At 30.4% G+C, this 20,546-nt stretch overlaps 1 protein-coding gene across 3 annotated transcripts; it reads left to right on the forward strand.

Moving 5' to 3' along the window:
- The first annotated feature begins 4,381 nt into the window (after positions 1–4,381).
- LOC129953375 (uncharacterized) lies at positions 4,382–6,850 on the forward strand. 3 transcript variants are annotated; one of them, XM_056066520.1, is made up of 4 exons: positions 4,704–4,970; positions 5,029–5,052; positions 5,761–5,816; positions 6,147–6,850. In XM_056066520.1, the coding sequence occupies exons 2-4, from the start codon at positions 5,040–5,042 to the stop codon at positions 6,558–6,560; spliced, it is 483 nt and encodes a 160-aa protein (XP_055922495.1). In that variant the 5' UTR covers positions 4,704–4,970; positions 5,029–5,039; the 3' UTR covers positions 6,561–6,850. The 3 variants fall into 3 exon arrangements, with proteins under 3 accessions (XP_055922496.1, XP_055922494.1, XP_055922495.1); XM_056066521.1 differs by lacking the exons at positions 4,704–4,970; positions 5,029–5,052 and adding an exon at positions 4,382–4,680; XM_056066519.1 differs by lacking the exons at positions 4,704–4,970; positions 5,029–5,052 and adding an exon at positions 4,382–4,541.
- Positions 6,851–20,546: the final 13,696 nt, after the last annotated feature.

Below are 20,546 nucleotides of genomic sequence, written 5' to 3' on the forward strand. Positions count from 1 at the left end.
TGCTGCTAAGAGTTATTTGTGCTTGGACATTCCCATGAATTTTTTTCGTAGAGAAGCAATTATATTTGTTGGAGGACCAAATGTGAGAATGAGTTTGGTTTCGCTTGATATTGCCAAAGATAATCCATAATCAACCCAAGAAAAAAGCTATCATTTTATTAGAATAACAGCCAAAAGCACACTTGATGTAGATATAAATCCTTCGTACGTATAACCCATTTATTTACATTTTGAATTTGAACAAAAACAAAACGAGTTTTGCGTCAAATGTCATGCCAAATTTTATCCCTTTGGCTGTTGTCCAGCAAGATGCCTACCGAGGATTGATATCTTTAAACGTTAATATCCACGCACACATCTAATATTTGCATCAATTTTTCCCACTCTTTGAAAGTTGAGATCAACTGTCAACGAATTAATCAGAAATTCATGACAGTGTTCAAAACCTAACAACTGACTGTCGGGTTTTTCTAAAAATTCAACTGAATTTCGAATACAATTTTTTTTGTCTGTACAAATACTGTCAATTCGATTTTTCTCAAAATTGAATGTTGAAAATGATATATTTTATAAGACGTAATTAGTTTGAAGCCATACCTTTATTTTGAAAAAGAAACTCAAGTTCAAAATCAATTTTATAAACTTTTAGTACATAATGTTTTTTTAGGTATTTATTTTCTGAATGTTGACAACAATATCTTCATTAGACTAAATAAATTTGAAGAAAATATTTTCAATTTTGTGAAGATACTCAAGTCGAAAATCAATTATTACTAAAGTTTTTTTAGGTTTTTATTTTTTGTGAGAAAACTGTCAATTTGATTTTTCTCAAAATCCTGCCAGATGTGGAATCTGCTAAGGTGATTGTTGATCAATGACAATACAAATTATCGAATTTGATCTACGTAAGGTGATAGTCATGTGCATTCCATTTTTGCATTCCAATCCGTTTCGTAAGTTAAAGTCAACGGATTCGTTACCTCAACGCAAACGACGACGGATACAATGGATTGGTCACCTTATGAATATTTAAATCCTAGATAAGCCATCTTGGCTTGTTTAAAAGTTAACTTAAACAGCTGATCTCATTAGTTGATTTAACGTGAGCGTGACATTTGCATGCAAAAGCTCATTATTTGATTATATGTATGTGTTTGAAAACAACCCAAATATAAACGTTGGAATTCAAATCTTTTAACCGACATTAAAAATATAAAAATGTAACCAAATGAATTTTGAAGAATGATACATACATACTTACGTCACTAGAAACCAGTGAATATTTTGACGTTTGTATTATTTGCATAAACTTTAAATGAAAATGTGCCGTGCGTTGCTCACTTTTAAGTCATCATTAAATCTGTATGCGCAGCAGGATTTCCTAACCTATTATCTACATTCTTTCTATTTTAGATGTTGTATTTAGTATTCATGTACAATTCTACTGTGCTACGGATGGCATTTCCAAAGGCACACGGATATTTAAAACCTTATGTATATAAAAAGCTAAAATCAAAAACATTCTATAAAAAGGTATAAATCTTGGGTAATTATCTCAGTTAGCCAAAAAGCTAAAGTGATCAGAACAGATAATTACGTTACATACTACTCAGCACATAAATGTACGGATTAGATACACAGCAAATTAAGTGACTAAAACTGTATTTAAGGCGATACAACACAGGCCATTAATAAAAGGCAGAAGAAAAAAGGTGAAAGAACAACATGAAATAACACAAGACAAGAGCAAGCTATAGACTTCGAGATTGTCCCTCATCTATGTACATATGTACCAACGTTCAATCGTATAGTCTAATGATTACAACTATAAAACTAAACAATTTTTATATATTCCATGTTAAAAATAATATTCTTTGCTTCAAAACAAATATTCTTGTCTTAAATCTTTTCGATGCTGCTGAGTTCTCATTGTGGAGACGAATGTATCTTTTTTCATAGTCATCGACAGCTTCGAGGGCTTTCTTGGGGTCTCCATTGAACATTTCTGATGACAAGCCGATAGTCCTGATAATCCAATGGAGACCAACATCCAACAATCTAACATTCAGTCCATGATCCGGTCATCGCAGTTTGGATCTTTCGAGCAGATCAAAATCCTGCATCAAATTTGACGTTTGTGTTGTATGTAGTGGTGAGCGTCCATTTTCCACAGTCTTTTTGAAATTAAGATTTCATTTCGTTTAAATTGTCGTCGAGCGCCTAAATTCATTAATTCCAAGTTATCTTTACTAGGCCCAGAACAGTTTCAAAGCTGCCATCCTACAAAATTCTTTTGTTCTGCACCGTCCTCCCATAGTAAGTCCTTGAGTAGGTGCGCCTCCGAATCATAAAGTTCCCTTACTCCGAGAAATGGATTCACCCAAAACTTGTGTTTTCTTTTATCCTCTTGAATAGTGTTAGCTGTTGTAGTTCCTCCAGCTTCTTCAAGTTCATTAATTTTTTTAAAGGTCTAATTTGTGTTTACTCAAGGCATTTTTTTATATAATTTGTTTGAAATTTTGTAAAAACAAAAACAATAACTAAAGGTGAATCAACAAAAAAGTAAACAACAGATTAACCTTTTCTAATTTCAAATGTGACATTTGAGGTTGCTCATTGCAAGACATAATATGCCCAGCCAAAAAAAAAAAACATATATTGCGGAAGAGGCTTTGGATTGGATTTTACTCTTGTGGAGCCTCAGGGTTACTGAATGAATTTTTGGTCGGTGGTCTTGTTAGCACCTTAGGGAAAGATGCCAGTTTCTTTGGGCAATTGTTTGCTCTCTTCTTACTTTTGTTTTCCCTTTGAAACATTTTCCTTCTTTTCTTCTTCCTTGCAGGATTAAATTGTGTGCAAATATGTTGATGTTTTCACTTCGATATATGTATGTGTATTACTAGGAATCGCAAAATTTGTATAGTTTTGCTGTTTCGATGAGTTGTAAAAATATTAACCTCCTTATTAATGTCAAAACTGGGCTAATGCAAGATGAGCCACACACTCCAATTTTAGAGTGCATTTATACTTTTTCTTCATTTTTCTGCTCTTAGTGAAAATGTTCATGAAAACAAGGATTAAAATACAGAATTAAGCATAATTTTTACTGATAACAATTTAAAAAGAGTTTTTCATTATAAGTTAAATTCATTTATCAATTTTTCAATTCAAATGATCTCCTTTTTGAACGGCCGAACTCGCCTCATAATTGTACAACAGATACATACAAACTTCATAGACATCTCGACGTCTCCATAATATATGCACGGTACAAATATAACACATGCTTAGACTTAATCGGCAAAATCCTCTCAGTGCATCTAATAGGTCGAAAAAGAACAAACTTTATAAAAGTCGTTCTCTAGTTGCTTGATTGTATTGCTCGATTGCAACATATGGTTTCCAGTGAATAGGCCGTTGCCGTGAATACATAATTTTAGGAGTTCATCTAATGTGTGCGTTAAATGGGCGCAAACACTCTCAGGAGTTAATTTCAATTCCAAGTATGTGTGAAAACGAACCAAAAATTATTGTTAGAATTCACATCTTTTTATCGACATTTCAATCAAATAGGCTTTGGTGGGTTTATTTAAAAACACTCTACATAGAGATACCAATCCTCGGAAGCCATCTTGGTTTGTCTATAATCCAACTAAGCAGCGCCTGTGCAGCGTTTAAAATGCCAAATGCACTTCCTCTCTCACTTGTCATCGAATTTGCAAGTAAGTCAAATGGGTCTTATAGCATAAAGCTGCAACCACAAGGCCAACGCCATTTCCAAAAATGAACATTTTCTCTGTCAACGCACCTCAGTGTCAATCCATGATAATATATATTTTATAAATAGCTGATTTTATAAAACAAACAATGAATTTCATACACAAATATAACTAGAATATGTTCATAAATAATATTATAATTCATTTTATTACAACAAAATGAATGACACTCTTCGGTTATTTTATGGATTGGTGCATTTTTTATAAAAAATTTATTACATTCATTTTAGAGTTTACGAAATTAAAGTTGGCTTGAATTTAAAATACACATTCAAACAATTCCAAAACTGCCCTTACTTTATTGGGTAGGAAAATCCATCTTTCGGTTCTTCATAAAACGTCTCAAAAACAGGTGCCAACTCAAGCTTTTTGATTCTGCGTATAATAAGAGTTGCAAGTCAAATAACATATGTTCTTCTAATTCAACTTCCATTTAACTCCCAATCGACCCTAATCCTATTGGATAAGAAAACTAACTCTCCATATAAACCGATCGAAGATCAACACCAACTCAACTCAAGCTTTGAATTCTGTTTATAACTATAGCAAAATGAATAATGATTTAGCTTACTTCACTTCTACTTACTTACTCCATGTTGCAATATTGTTCGCTTTCGTCTCTCTTTCTGTTCCTAGAATAACATAACATTTTTTTTCGAGACTCGTTCTGTGTTTATCTCATAATATAAATAAGTAGCCTTTGGTTTTCAAAATTCCTATTTTACTGGCTCATCAATTTAATGAAATATTTCAAGTTTCAACGTGAGTTAACGTGTCTGTTTGCTTTGGATTTGTAGTGCGCTTTTGATAATTTGCTTAAACTTTGAAAATTGTTTTTATTCGTTTAATTCGTCACCGTATTTCGTAAATTTTCTAAAATAGAGACCTACAAAAAGCCAGGGTAAATACTAACTTGAGGAAAAACAACGTCCAAAACAAAAGTTTAAAATTGCTACGGATCCTGTTTAGAAATACTTAATTACATATATATTTGTGACTGCTGAGAAGTGTTGCGCTTTTGAAAACCTGCTAAACATTAAAAATCGTTTTTGTTCAATTAATTTCGCATCTAATCCAAAATAGAGACCTACTTAAACACAGAGTAAATACGCACTTGAGGATATTCTTACGAAACTAAATGGAATTCGTACGGATGCTGTTCAGAATTCAAAATCATAAACCAAACTACAAGTACATTAGTTATATTCTATTTTGCTGATAATTATTTAAATCCTGTTTTGAATTCTAGATTGTGAAAACATGCATAACTACCGTGAGTGGGTTTAATGTTATTTTTCATTTCATTTTGCTTACGAACTTTTGAATTAATGCATCACAGTACTATTTCGATTTAATCTCTGTCAATGTGCCCTAATGAAATTGGACTCCATCTATCTTCCAAAAACTGTTTTTATTTTTGTTAAATAAGTTAATATTTTTAGCAAATTAATTTTTCTTTAAAATGTTGCCTCTCAACTCCAAGTTAATTAATTAAAATTGTATTTTTGATTTGATGTACCTAACTCTATTGTATTTATTACGCAGTCCATAAATGTCTACATTAATACGTGTATGGATGCATGAATAGCTAGGATAAAACAATTTTAATATCGTTCTCGAAAGCCGGAGCAATTCTTTTAGCCTTCCCTATATTTTTATTAGATAGTCCTTGGGTCCTTTCCTATTCTTTATTTTTGCCCAGGAACAAATTCTGTTTACCTTTCTTTTAAATTCCTATCCATGATAACTAGTACGATTTGGACTTCTGACTTTTGAATTTAAAACTTCCTGCATCTAAAAATTTCAATCTTAAGACTTCATACCTAAAATATTTTCTTATTTTTATTTTCTGTTTTCGTTTCAACAAATATATAACGGATCCAAATATTACATTACTTTAAGTACTTAAAAAACATTTTCTACAACATAAATCATAGATTGATAAAAATGTTAAGCTTATATATTTTTATTTATTTTGAAGGTGGAAAAGCTTTTTTAAACAAACAAAAACAAAACATAATTAAAATGGCAAGAACGGTAAGTTGACATTCATATTGAACTAGAACAAAGTTACAATTATTTTTGGAATTATAAAAAAACTAGGAATTTTTACGTATTCAATTTTTGCTTTAAAATATTAAATAACTGATAATACTAAACAAATACAAGTATGTGTTTTTTTAATCAAATATTAAATTTAAGTTCTATTAATGATCTGTATGAAAAATTGGTTCTTCTATGGTTAAGATTTATGAATCAAGTTAAAAGCTAAGCTGCTGATTTGATTTGCTTGATGATTGCTGTTCTTTTGTTTAAAATATATTCATATTTCTATTAAAACGTTGGTTTTTGTTTTCGTTACATCAGGCGACCAATACCCAACCGAACTTTGAGTTCGCAAAAGATGTTTTGATTGCAACACATCCTCCAGAAGATTATGAAAGATCTGTATGGAAAATAGTAACCCACATAGGTCACAGAGTAAGTCTCAAATACGGATGGAATGTAATTGGCAATAAAGAATCAAACTACATTGAAATAAAAGAATTCGGAGTTAAGAAAAGCGAATTTGTAATTCATTGCGAAAAATACTTTAATCCAACATTAATAGACGTCGGACATAATTTGTACTTAGATGGGATAAAAATGAATGGGAAACATCTTCGACTCGATCACAAAAATGTTATTAGTTTGGTTATGAATAATTCGTTTATTCTTGACTTCCAGATTATTAATAAATTTTTTGAACAAGAAGAAGAAGAATACCTCAATGAATTATAAATAAATAATATGCTTTTCGATATGTATGTACATATATATTTATTATTTACGTAATATTATTATTTATTATCTATATTTTTATTGTCACTGAATTTTGGTTAGTTTTTATGTTCTTTTGTTTGTATTATTTTCTTAATTATGCATGTCCTGCAATATTTTGCAAACAAATTGTGTTGCTTAAAAATTATTGTTCATTTTGGTTATTTAAAAAGAATTTGCTACTTCTAAACTTCTTATGTAAACTGTACCATCTTATGAAGATCAATGTAAACAATCTGTTTCATTATTAGTTTCCTGATTCATCATAACTTAATATTGTTTTAGAATGATGTGTAACATAACTTTAAATTTCATTTTTTCGTTCTTGTTACTTTTAAAGTAAAAAAAAATGTACCACTTTGTGAATTATTGTTTTCCCTAAAATTCTTAAACAAGAACAATAATTAATAGCGTCGATGAATGTAATATGTTATTCCTTATTACTGTACTTTTTTCAGTTTTCATTTTCTATAATTTTCGTGTATGTAAACAAATCAAGTTTTGTTTCCTGTTTATTTTATTTTCTGTTTTATTGTTACTTAATGTTAATTTTAATATATTCCAAAATTGAATTTCTTTTTTTTTATATATTTTCGTTTTATACAAATTGTAGGTACTTTTAATGTGAATCATTAAAACTTTACCGCTTTAAGGTGTCAGGCTTGGTAAATATAAGGAATCGTATTACAACTTGAATCGACATACATCTTAATTAACGTTCTCAGTAATCTATAATGAAAGTATTTGATGGGCTACTTATAATTTAGTTTTTATTAAGATTTAAGGCTTTGAATAATTATTTTAACTTGTCAATCAGTTTTCTTGCCTGTAAGTATCGACTGAATTCCGATAGTCTCGATAGATTCAATCAGGCATCTTACCAGCTAGTAATGGTAAGAAATTGCGTTAAATCAATTTTCTGAGATTAAAAGTGTTATTATTAAGGCAAATTCCATTTCATCCCATTTTAAACATTCTGACTTTAAAACCAATTGAGTTATGACCTCAAAATTAGCAATATTTACTAATTGGTTACAAGTTGAGGTCATCAACTCACTTCATTAAATTTTAACATTGCATCATAAGTGGTTTCTAAACATAGCACTTCAAAGATCACAAACCCCTTGTCTGATCAACTGACTATTAGTTACCAAAATCGTATCATCTTAAAATGTATTAGGTGGTTTGGTGTAGAAAAAGGGAAATTCAGGTAGGTATTAGATTTAGGGTTCTCTTTTTATGTATTCGGTGTCTTCAATATTTATTCTTTAAAAATAATGAAATTTAGCAAGCTGGAAGGGATGTGTAAACAAAGAAAACTTGAAACTATATACACTGAGGTGCGTTGTATCGGCCCACTTATCTTGTATTTGGTGTCGTTCATATTATAAAAAAAAAAGAAGTTATCAGTGTGGGTCGTATCCCATCCTTTTCTATTATCATTATTCAATTATAACGCATACCGGCGGGGTTTAAAGTGAAATCAAAAAAGCAGCGGATTTACACCGAAAACATATATTTTGAAAAAAGGATCCAAGTTCTGTTGAATACAAAAAAACTCAAGTAATAAGTAAAATTCAATAGAAAGCTAATTTAGGTAATTTTGAACTTTCTCATAAACAAGAAAACATAATTCATCTAGATTTCAGTATTGTATTAAGAATTTATGAAATAATTAATAATTATTATTTTTTTAATTAATTACTGATTAACTTGTTTTGTTAGAGAAAAGCAAATTCTTAAGATGAACGGAAAATAAGATTACAATTTGTATTTTATGCCACTAAAAAACACATTGTGCTTCAGCGAACATCCACTTTTGAAGTGAACTACTAGAACTTGTTTCTATGACTGTTTAGATTATATTTTGGGTTTTGAAATTTTTCGTAGACCTTGAACATAACGATGTATTTACATTATACCTATTTTTAGTTCTTTTTAATTAATATCTCAGTTTTAGTTTATAGCATGGCAAAGATAGGCTCAAAGGTCGGAATAATTAATTCATGATCATAATTAATTTTGCTTTTAATAGGTGCGATTCGCGGAGGTGAAAATCATACAAACTGAAATATTCAATTTGGCACAACCCGGTGTAAATTAAAAAAAAAACACCTTTCAAATAAAATTATCTTAAATACATTTTTTGTCTAGATGTATTATTTGGCATTTCCATTAGGAATTAAAAAGAGTCCACTAATATATTTTACTTCAAAGGCTGTTTTAAAAATGTTCCAATGAATTGATAAAAATATAAAATTTGCTTAAAATGCTTTAGTTCAGTGTCGAGGGCGAGGGTGTGAAACTTAAAGTGTACCAACTTTTGAAGAAATATTAAAATAAGGGTGCATTTTGCGGATTGAATGCCAATTCGTTTTTGAACAATGTTTGTAATTTTTCCTTTAATAAAAAACATTGAATTTTAATTAAGTTAAATGCTAGATTTTGGACTTCATCAATTTGTATTCACATTTTGAAAGCTATGAATTTTTTAAATATCTTCTCAAAAGTGATAATAATTTTTGGGACTGTAAATTATATTTTTCAGGAGAATTTAAATTGTTAAATGCCTATTAAACTTGTATTGCCTGCCTTAGGCATATTTTACAAATGGGTAAGTAATCATGAAATTCAATTTAGGGGGTGATTCTGGTCTCATTTTATTCAAATTAAAACAAACTTTGTAATTTACTAGAATTAATCCATTCTGAGTGGAGGGTGTTTTTGAAAGCTTGAGCAGGTTTACAATTTTGACCACGTCGGAATGAATCGGTGAGTAAAAGAGTCGTATCTTCCGGAGGTAATTTTTTATTGTAGCTGAAATCGATGCTTTTAGGCAGAGTTTCAGGAAGGGTTTCTGCAGCATCTAAAAATACCAAGAAGAAAGGCGCATGATTAAGTATTCAATTGAATAGTTTTTGTTTTTGAATTATTGTTGATTTTCAAAAACAGGTAGATTTTCAAAACCAGTTAGTATTCAATTGAATACATTTTTCGTTTTTGAATTATTGTCGATTTTCAAAACCACGTAGACAGGTAGGCGTCGTCTGCGTATAACGAATGTCGACAAATTTTGATCTTTTTTTTTTAAATAGAATAAGCCATTTGTTCAAACTCTGTGGTTTTTTCTTTAACACAGCTAAGACAAGATTTAAATTCAATTACGTTTATGGGGTTTTCGATGTATTTTTTTCAGCGGGACTTAAAAGTGTTGGGAATAGTTATTTGTGATAGCTTGTTTTTTTTCAAATCTGAATTGACTTTAGAAACTTGAGTAAAAAGACCACTTCTTAGTGTGTTCTGATATTTGATCTGAGTCACTTTTACATTTTGTTGTAGATGAAATGGTTTTTACAACTTCGGGTGAGTAATTGCTAGTTATGTCAGACTGTACATTCTTGAAAGTTGAAGTTGGTTTAATTGTTGCAGTAAACTTTTGTTAATTTTGTGTCACTAAGATGTTTTCTTAATGTTTTCCAAAGCTTTTGTTTTTGCATGAAACGATTTTTTAAATTTTTGGTCTAAGGTATAGATATATTTGTAGCGGATAAGATACATTTTTTTAGAATCGCAGCTTCTGATTAATGTTATGGGATTGTGGGTGTAGTACGATCAGTTCAAATACTTCTGTTTAGAACAAACCCCAGTTAGGTTTGTTAGTCTTAAATTTTACAGTGGGGTTAGGGCAAACTTTTTAATGCCCAAAGTTAATTGATATAAAACTCGGGAAGTGATCACTTCCATGTAGAAAATTGTTTATATCCCATTTTTTATAAGGGAGAAGAAAGCAAGTCATAAAATTCAAATCGATAAAATTGAGCTATTTACAGAATTTAGTATGGTATTTAAATCTTGTTCTGTAAAAAACAACAATTGTTTTCATTTTGAGATGAACTGCAATTGCTAATAGATACATAGATATATTGGGTTTAATATCTTTTTTTGTTGAGGGATTGACCTGTGGATTAGTATTTTAGTTCCCTTGTTTGTTTTGTTTTGCGGAGTAGTTTGTTTCAAAATTATGAAATGTACTGTTTGAGGGTTTTGTGTATTGCTGCCTTTGATAGGATATGTGTTTCCTGTAATGAAACTATTAGGGGATAAGGAGTTCAAGTTCATGGGAATTGTTATAGTATCCATCAAGGTTCTATTGCAGAGCGTTAAAAATTGTTTTGAAGAGGGGATAGACCTGTCCAGTATAATAATCAGGAAGTCGAGAGCTATCGCAGTGGACTAATCTCAATTAGTTTCCCAAGTGTCTAAAAACGTCAAAAACGTTTTTTCGGTGACCTTTGCGGCCACCTAGCAGAGTTGAAAAATGATCTTTTTTAATGCATTTCTTACAGAAATTATTATGATACATTAATATTAATTGCAAACAAAATTATTTGCACTAAAAAAAAATTGAATGCACAATAAAAATTATTTATTGTTTTTTTTTTGTGAAACAGTCCTTTTTGCATAAATATACATACATACATTATTTTCTGAGTGTGGATATGTATATATATGAAAGTCTAAGGCTGCGGGTACAGTTTTGCAAGAAAGTTTTCATATAATCTTATCTGTGGATAAATTATATGAAACATTTTTCTCGAATTTAAACGGTTCACGTTTCGAATTTGAAAATTTAAATTATATTTCTTAATGTAATTTTTTTAAAAATTGTTTACTTGCGACATATAGGAACTAAAAACTAAAATATTCTAATGAAAACATGAAATTACGATGGTAGAGTAATTCATACGTCTGCCTGTCCTGGCCTTATAGACCAAAGCTTTGGGTTGATTGACTTCAAAATTGGAAATTAACGTTTTGAGTAGATTGACGTAAGGTATTTTTCTCATTTTTCTTAAGACTAAAAAAAACAGTAACCCCCATAAAAATTTGTAACAAATCAAAAGTTCGATTTTGCTCAAAAACAAAACGATATATGAGCCGTTTATTTTGAAAGTGGCATAAGTCACTTTTTTTATTAGTTTATTATTTAGTCGAGAAATTTTTTAAAAATGAAAAGATACCGTTCAATTGTATTAAGTGTTGCCATTAACTCGATTTTTTTTTTAAAAAGTGACTTATACTACTTTCAAAAGAAACGGCTCATATTTGTTTTTTAATTTTCTCTTAAAATAATAAGCTCTAAAAAACTGCATACCATTGAACTGGGTTTAAATTTTATTTTAGGAACATTTGTAAATTTTTTATTGCAGGAAAATTTGTAAACAGTCTCTTTCGATATTATTTTCTGTCGGCCCATTCTATAAAAATTGTTCGAAATCTAAGAAATAACAATTCCCTAAGTTTTGAGCTCTTATTATAAATATTAAGTACTCACCCATGGCCCTTTAAGTTGTCTCATATAAAATACACGTAAACTTTGATATTTTGTATTTGAATTTCTATAGCTCCACAGTATTTTTAAATACCATCGCTCCACTTGAGCGGTTTTGCTTTGAATGTAAAGCTCTGTAAAAGTGTTATTGCTCTTTAGGGGCCAGTAAAAAGGGGTGTACAATATTTTACAGATGAGCATTTCCTTTTTGCTGTTGATTTCATCAATAATTTTCTTAATGATGCCATCGGAACAGTAATACCATCAGCAAAACGAAATGGAATTTTGTTGGCGTTTTGCAGTCAGCGTAAAAATTAAATTAAACTTTAGTAATGCCTTAAAATATTTTCTAAGCTCTTTCCTGAGAGAAAAAGAAAAAAATATTTACGTTCTTAAGAAGAAAATTTGAACAAGAGATTGTGAATTTGAAATTAAGTTGCCCTTCAAATTTCTTAAACTCCTCTTTAATACCATATTATTTTTTTTTTGAGGCACCTATGTAAATAATTTATTGCTTTCTTAAAGATTTTTTTTTTAAATTGATTTTCTTTTAAATGCAAAAACTTTTAACATCTTCTTTTTGAAAACTGAGATTTAAGCACGAAGAAAGTGTCATTTTTCTTCGGGAAATGTATTTTTTTGAAATACATTTCCCGAAGAAAAATGACACTTTCTTTAAACTAATGGCTAATTGGAAAACAATGGACGTTTTATATCTATTCATTTAATATAAAAGCTTTAAATCTCTCGAGACGAAGTGAAAAGAAATTCTGCAAAGTGTAGATTCTAAATGCCACACTAACGTTTCTTCCCAACTTATTTGTTTACCTTTTGTTTTTATTAAATTATTAGAAATATTTTGTAATTAAATGCACATAATTCCTTAAATTCAAGAACCAATCATTTTTCAAATTTTTAGTTTTGCTGACTCCCTTAAAATCAAAATACAGTAATTTTTTAGGATTTTTCTTCTAGCATCATCTCCAATCTAAGAGTAAGAAGACTGACAACTATAGTAATAATGGACTGCCGAAAATTGAGTCCGAAAAAAGCCAGGTTCTTTTTTATTTTTCTACGAAATAAGATCAAATTTTTCTGGCAAATTGTTTGGGTTTCTGCATCTGTATTTTTGTAACGTTCTTCGCATTTATAGAAATGCCAACATGAATAGAGTTTATTATTTTTGAAAAAAGCTACTTTTAAACACAATTTCTAAAAATTCTTCGTCAAAATTAACGAACAACTCTCTATCCTACTGTATTTTAACTTAAATATGGCATATTTAAAATCCTGTTGAAATTTTGGAATGCTTTCATATAGGTGGGGTGTCGTCAAAATTACAAAGTAAAGCACTATTCACATGAGTACGACCAACGAATGAACGAATATTCGTCGATTTTGACTTTTTTTTCACATGAGAGTTTTTCATTCGTCGCGAATAAAGTTTGACAAGAAGCCACAGCCAAACACCATTCACCACCGAAACCAAAACCAGATACCAGAATGATTTTTTAAGGTTAAATACGCGCGATCTTTTTAATCGTTGCGAGTGTGGTTAATGTGGAACGCGACGAATAAATTTGTTTTTTTAAATTTATTAGTATATTATATTGAAAAGTGAAAGTATGCACCATAAATCAAATAAAAACTATATTGCTATCGTTTTGTTAAGAATTTGTGGGGAAATATGTCTTCAAACGTATATAAACTAACATTTTGTAATTTATTCGTCGTTCGTTGGTCGCTGTCATGTGAATACTACTTAAGACCAAAGCATACCATGCTGCACAACTACAGTGTTCTAAAATAATCTAATAACAAAATTTCCTTTAGAACTTGAAATACGTTAATGTAAGGTCAAGATACGCATTATGTTATTTAAATTTTGTCAGTCTCCTTTAAAGAACATTTTTGAGCGGTGATTCAAAACTCATCTAAATGTGAAGTTTGTGAACTCCCCCCTGATTAAAATTGTGGATCCGCCCTTGTAGTTATACCGGCCTCTTATCCTTGGCTCTCAACAGAGTAGTATTACGGGCACCTAAACCGATTTCTCATTTTTGTGCCAATATCTCGTAACACTATGTACTGTTTGTGTGTGATAATTAAACGGTTAAAGGGAGGCTTTATTTGAACTCAAATAAATTTTTTAATGCTATTCTGTTAAAGCTTTTAATCTTATTACGTAAGTAGGTACCTTACCTACTAGGTATAAAATAGGGAGGCCAAATTTTTAATGGGGAGACCAACGACATGGCGATTGTCAAATTAGCTCTTTTCCGCGCCCCCAATTTGGAAGCATGCCATGGTGGTTTTGTAAGAAAACCAATGGCATCGTATTTGTATACCACTTATTTTTGGTCGAGGGGTCTGATGTTGTATTCCTCTTCGTGACGAATGACGTGAAATAGAAGCGCAGACGAAGAGCTCGCGTCGCATTGGCCCGTGAGATTGTGGTTGGACAGGTAAATTGTAGGTATCTGTTAAGACGATGAGATTCAAGTTTGACGAGTTTTTAAATTGTGGGTGCGGCCTTCTATTTTTAAAAGGGAATTTTGTTTGTAGAAAATAAAAATAAAGTAATAAAAGCATTTGTGTGCAGTATAACATTGATAAATTATTTCAATACAAAAATTATATATTCATAAAACAGCAGGTAGTTTTTTTTTCACAGACTTGCATTCATTGGAATTCAAATTACTGTTTCAAGTAATAAAGTAATCCATCAAAAGTATACACTGACGTATGCGAGTGCATAGTAACCCTTAAAAGAATTGAACATTTATGGTGAATTTAAATAAGTTAGAATTTATCCGTAATGAACAACGCATTAAGCATTCTACTTGGTAAAATTATATATAATTAATTTCTTGGCATATGTTTACATTTAAAATTGTGAAAATATGTATGGTTTAGTTTTGTAAACAAAAATGCAAAATTTGAAAAGCTCCCTGTTTAGTAAACAGACGTTTCCTGAAGACTTATAAAATTTCGTTAAAAATCATATCCTCATTTTCAGTTATGGAAATGTTAATAACATTGTTTGTTATCATCATAATGGCTGTGGTGTTGATTTGAGACTGATACTTTGTAATATAATGAATTTGGATTGTGTAGAAAAATTAAAGGTTTTTGTATGGTTTTCACATTAAAAAAAAATGTTTTAAATTTATCATAAAACGAGTCATTTTTTAAGAGTTATAGGAAATTAAATAAAGAAAATACGTACAATTAAAAATAAAGTTCACGACTGGGTCGCTCGAACTTACTCCTGAATCCAAAGGATCTTTTGGCAAATAGTACTTATATTTTAAAATGTATCTTCAAAAATTTAAATGCCATTAATTAAATCAAAAAACAATATAAGATGCGAACGACACTAACAACTTCCCATTCCGTCTGTCGATTTGTCTTTCTTAAAACTTTAACAAAATATTCCAAACAATATTTTATATGTTATAAATAACTTGAAGTAAATATGTTTATTTGTTCTACTAATACTTGAGTCGAAAACCATTTCTTATAGCAATTATTTTGAATATATTTATCCTTTTTGTTAAACAGATTTTTAGTCGAAAACTAATTTTAACCAATTTTAGAATTTCTTGATTTTTTTTTATTTCTTATATAAACAAATACAGATTGGATTTTTCCAAGAACAATATCTTACGTTGTCAAAAAAATTTAGCACAGAATGAAGTCAATAACTTTATTTACATCGACAATCGAATATCAACTGTTACCAATTTTGTGTACTACTTTTGTAGATTTTAATTTTTATGATAATCTGTTGGATTTTTATAAAAAAAAATATTGAATTTTGAAAACAATATTTTCTATAAGATAAAGTTAGTTAGAAGTTAATATTTTTAATTCTTAAAAGGACATTTGAGCTGAAATAAATTTTCATCAAGTTTAAGTAATGTTTTCTTGGTTTTTATTTTTGTAAGAAAAAACTGTCAATTCGATCTTTCCCAAAATTTTACTGAATGTTGTAAATTATATTTTTTATACGATAAAATTAGTTAGAAGATAATATCTTTAATTTTTTAAGCTAAAAATAAATTTTTATCAACTTTTAGATATATTTTGTTCGGTCTTTATTTTTTCTAAAAAATTCTATTTATTTGAAGTCGGTATGGTTATTGGTTTTTTAAAATTGCCATGCTAAAAAAACCTCACACGCAATTTGTTTGAGAGTTCGTTTTGTATCTTTCTGCATTATTATCTGTATGACAAAATTGAACATCTCGGCTTGAGAAAAAATGCCCAAAATATCCTACATAGTCGTATTTAAAAAAAATCTAACGAGTATTTTCATAAAAACGCTTCCGAAAATCTGAAGGGGTTAGGTTCAGGTATATAAACTGTTGGACAAAATAAAGTCCAAATCCCAAATCTTAAATTGGAGTGAAATATTTTCGTTTAAATACATATATTATATTTAATTTTACTTCCAAAATTTGTTTACACCATGATCTTAATGCTATTTTACAAATAAATGATACATTTATTTACAAAATTCTAGTTAAGAAAAAAAGATATTGAAATATTAAAAAAAGAAAAGACAAAATATAGTGCAAATTTAAAATATTAACATAAATTGTATAAAATATTCAAAATACAGTTTGATAAAATAAATTTAAGATAATAACGAGTGGCTCCGCCTTTTTTTGAATAACTTCAGCACGAGGTTTGGGCATACTGCAGGCAAGATTTTTGTTAAATTCAGGCGCAATTCTCTTCCATTTATTTTGGATACTTTCCAAAAAAGACGTTAAATTGCGACGCTCATCCAAAGGTATTCTGTCATCCAAAATAGACCAAAAGTGCTTAATAGGGTTAAGGTCTGGGGGTTGAGGTGGCCTTTCTAGAACGTCAATATTGTTTTGAGCAAACAAATAGTTTGCAATTCTGCTTGTATGGTTTGGGTCATTATATCTTGTTGAAAAATATAATTTCCCAAAGACATTTTTGAAGCAGAAGAAGCTAGATTTTCTCTGACAATATTGACGTAACTAGAACCTGTCATTTTAGTGTCAATTTTAATAATATTTCCAACGAAAAGAAAAACATCGCCAGACCACAAGTGACCCTCCTCCATGTTTGACGATTTTTTGAATGCACCTTTTCTGGCTTCTAATTTTTTTAATTCAAATTTGGACTCATCGGACCAAATTACGTGCTCCCAAAAGGATTGTGGCTTTGATAGAAACTTTCTGGCAAAAGCTAGCCGTTTCTTATATTCATTGAAGTCAAGGCTTTTTCTTTGCAATAAAGTTTTTTAAGCCACTTTCATTCAGTCGCCTTTGAACAGTCCTTGGGGTAATGGATAACTTCAGGTCTTTATTGATGCTGCTGGCCGAGGATAACAGTTTTTTTCGAGCCTCAATTTTTATTCTGCGATCATCGACAGCTGTAGTCTTCCTTTTCCTTCCACAAGAATTTTAAAAGCTGATTTTTCTTACACCAGAAACAGACAATCCATATTTTTCTGCTAGTTTTTGGAATGTCAACCCATGTTGAGGGTCTAAAAAAAAACATTTCATTTACTTCGGTTGAAAGCGGTTTCATAATATCCTTAACCGAATAAAAAAAAATAAGCAATTAAATTATGACTTTAAGTTTAAATTTAATTTATAAACCTTTTAATATTTTCTCTGCTAACAAAATTGTCCTAATTTTTGTTTTTAAATATTTAGTAAGAAATTTAAAGAGTAATACAAATTGCACTTTGTTTTGACGCGTGTCAACTTGATATTCAGCAATATTACCGATGTTGGTTAACAAAAGAATAAACCTTAAACGGGTTTTTTGATCAGAGAGTAAACAACTGGAAGTTTGTGACGTCAGCAGTAGCAAGAAAGTCAAAAAATTCTCTTTGCTCTTAAATTGCAGCACTATGAAATCAAATGAACCGCTTTTGTGCTTTATTTTATATATTTTGTAAAATTACACTGTTTAAAAAGGTAAACATTTATTTTTGTAAATCTTACACTGATATGGCCTCCTACGGTTTTAAAAAAAGGTAAAAGGTATTTAATACATTTTAAAAACTATCCAATTTCAAAAAGTCTCGAAACTTTCATTGTGCACTAAAAGAAACTGAAAAGAAATTAAAGATGAGTTTCAGTTATTGCAACTTTGTAAAGGCTTTTTCCAAAGAAAACAATTAATTCTTGACTTTTTACTCGTCGCTTTAATGATCAGTAAATTAAAACAAAATAAAAATAAAATAAACTTTCAAAAACAAAACACACAATAATTATAGTAAAAAAACATAAAAGATATTCATGTAATAGAGGAAGACCAGTATAAACCTGATAGCCAGATAAACATCCCCTCCTTACAAACTTTAAAAATTGCCAGTTAAACTGAAAAGAGTCATTTCTGACTTTTAGGTGAGGTTTTTAACCAAACTTTATAGTTTACGAAAAAAAAGTCGAAATTAATAAACAAGGAGAAGAAGCCAAACATTTCTAATATTCCAAAATTATTTATTTGGAGTTTTTCCTTTCTGCAAAGCGGACATTTATCTCATTGCATGAATATCTTCATAATTTTTATTGATAAAAATAATAGAATACATTTTTATTAAGGCTTCTTTTGGAAGCTGAGAGGACATACATACATTATATACGCACAAGTTGAAATGTTGAATTCCGTTGAAATAATCATTTATTGTTTTAGGGAAATCAAGTAATACTGAAACATTTTTTGAAATCAGTACTTCAAATTTCGGGACCCAAAAACGGTGATTGTCGCGCTATGTATCTGGATATATTTTGCGTATGGAGATCCTTAAGCCTTACATTCCTCGAGAAACATGTGGAAGCTGGTTTAATTTATAGATATAGATGGTAGGTTTGTTGCTGGCATGTCGAGAAGATTGTTTAAGTGAAGGAGTCAGCATTGTATCTTAGTCGTTCGGAAGAATAAATAGCACTGAGAGTAGGTTTAAGTGTCTACCAGTAACTGACCAGAGCATGTTATATGCCTGAAAGTGGTTGAATATTTTGTCTGAATATGTTATAATGTTTATCGAAAAAGATCTCAAATTTATGATAAGCTTTTTAAGATATCATGAGCCTGATTATGACTCGTTGTTTGATGATCCCTAAGAGTAATTCTGGTGGTCACAACAACACATATTCGGTTCACATATGATTGGAAGTGGTTCAGTATTGTATGGGGTCTCACAACCAAAAACCCCTTCGTTTGAAATGGATCCAAAATTATTTGCGTTTCGTGAGCAATTTTGACAGAGACAACCATCTACTCTAGACATATATCTTTCTAGAGATGAATCGGAGTTTGATGAAATCTGAGCATAATTCTGACTGGGACTATTGAAGGCCATTGGACAATACCGGTCCGAGATAATTTCCTCATTTGATGAGTAATGCTGGTAAAAACCATCGGCTCGATGATTTGAAATTGAATTATGTGACTGAAATGGGTAATCTGGAAATGCAGCTATTGAAATAAGTTGATTTGATACATATCGTTCTTGAGGCCACTGTTGGCTTGACCTTAAAGAGTAGTTGTGATCTTGCATATGAAATTCGTTTATTCTTGAACCATAGGTTAATTCCATGCTCGAGTCAGGCGGAGAACGTGAATAGTAATTGACTGTGTTTGAAACATTAGTCGAAGTCGGTTGATGATAATGCATTTGAAATCCTCGGTCCAAATGGTCTTGTTGCATTCTCATATGGACCTGCGAACTCTCAAAAAAACCATCATCTCTGCCTTGGAAATGCGCATGGTCAATATCTGATGCTGAAACACTATTGACTTCAGACGGATGGATATTTTGCAAATGCTGATCAATTTCGGTTCTTAATTGCATTGTTGCTGAAAGATATTCTTCTCGTAAAGTATCTTCAATTCGCTGATTAGTTTGGATATTTTGAGAGAGCCATCTTTCGCTTCCGACAGTTGTGGATAGTGGTGGATTTCTGATAACTATTTCCAAAGCATTCGATGGGTGTTGAATTTCCTGTAATGAATTTTGATTGTAGATCAATGGGTTGCCAATATTCTGGATATAGTGATTCGATTCGAAGTTTGGTCCACTATCTTCTTGAACCGTAGTTACTTGTTCTCTGTTAAGGGTCAGCATGATTGGAATCATTTGTTCGCTTTGAGCTTGATTGATGTTTTCTTCTGGAGTATTGGGAAAATTATACAACTGATTAGAAACTTCATTTATTTGCCGGGTTAAAGGAGCTGTAATATAATCTGCTTGTAAAAAATCCTGATTATGGTGAGTGGAAGTGCGTATGAAGTCGACATTTTGGGAAAGCATCATAAATCTTTCGCCGACTATGGATAAAGGAGGATTTCTGACAATTCTTGGTAATTCTCTTTGTGTTCCTCTATAAAAAGATGTATAGACAGTTTCTTGTGATACATTTCGGTTGTTTTCTGCAAACCCCTGTCTAACTGACGGGCGAACAACACAAACGCTCGGTTGTGGCAATGTTTCCTTACTTTCGAATGAAGTTTGCGTTGACACATTTAATGAACTAGATTGATTTTTATTTGCGATATCTATGTTGCTTTTGGTTGTTTTTTTTCGCTGATTATTTTCCATATTGTTGTCATTTTCA

Source organism: Eupeodes corollae, chromosome X (genome assembly GCF_945859685.1).
Source record: "Eupeodes corollae chromosome X, idEupCoro1.1, whole genome shotgun sequence".
Taxonomy (NCBI): domain Eukaryota; kingdom Metazoa; phylum Arthropoda; class Insecta; order Diptera; family Syrphidae; genus Eupeodes; species Eupeodes corollae.

Coding starts and splice junctions, on each gene's coding strand:
- LOC129953375 (XM_056066519.1), top strand. CDS start 4,520: ATGAAATATTTCAAGTTTCAAC. Junction 4,542..5,760: donor GAAATATTTCAAGTTTCAAC/GTGAGTTAACGT, acceptor TTTATTTTGAAG/GTGGAAAAGCTTTTTTAAAC. Junction 5,817..6,146: donor TAATTAAAATGGCAAGAACG/GTAAGTTGACAT, acceptor TCGTTACATCAG/GCGACCAATACCCAACCGAA.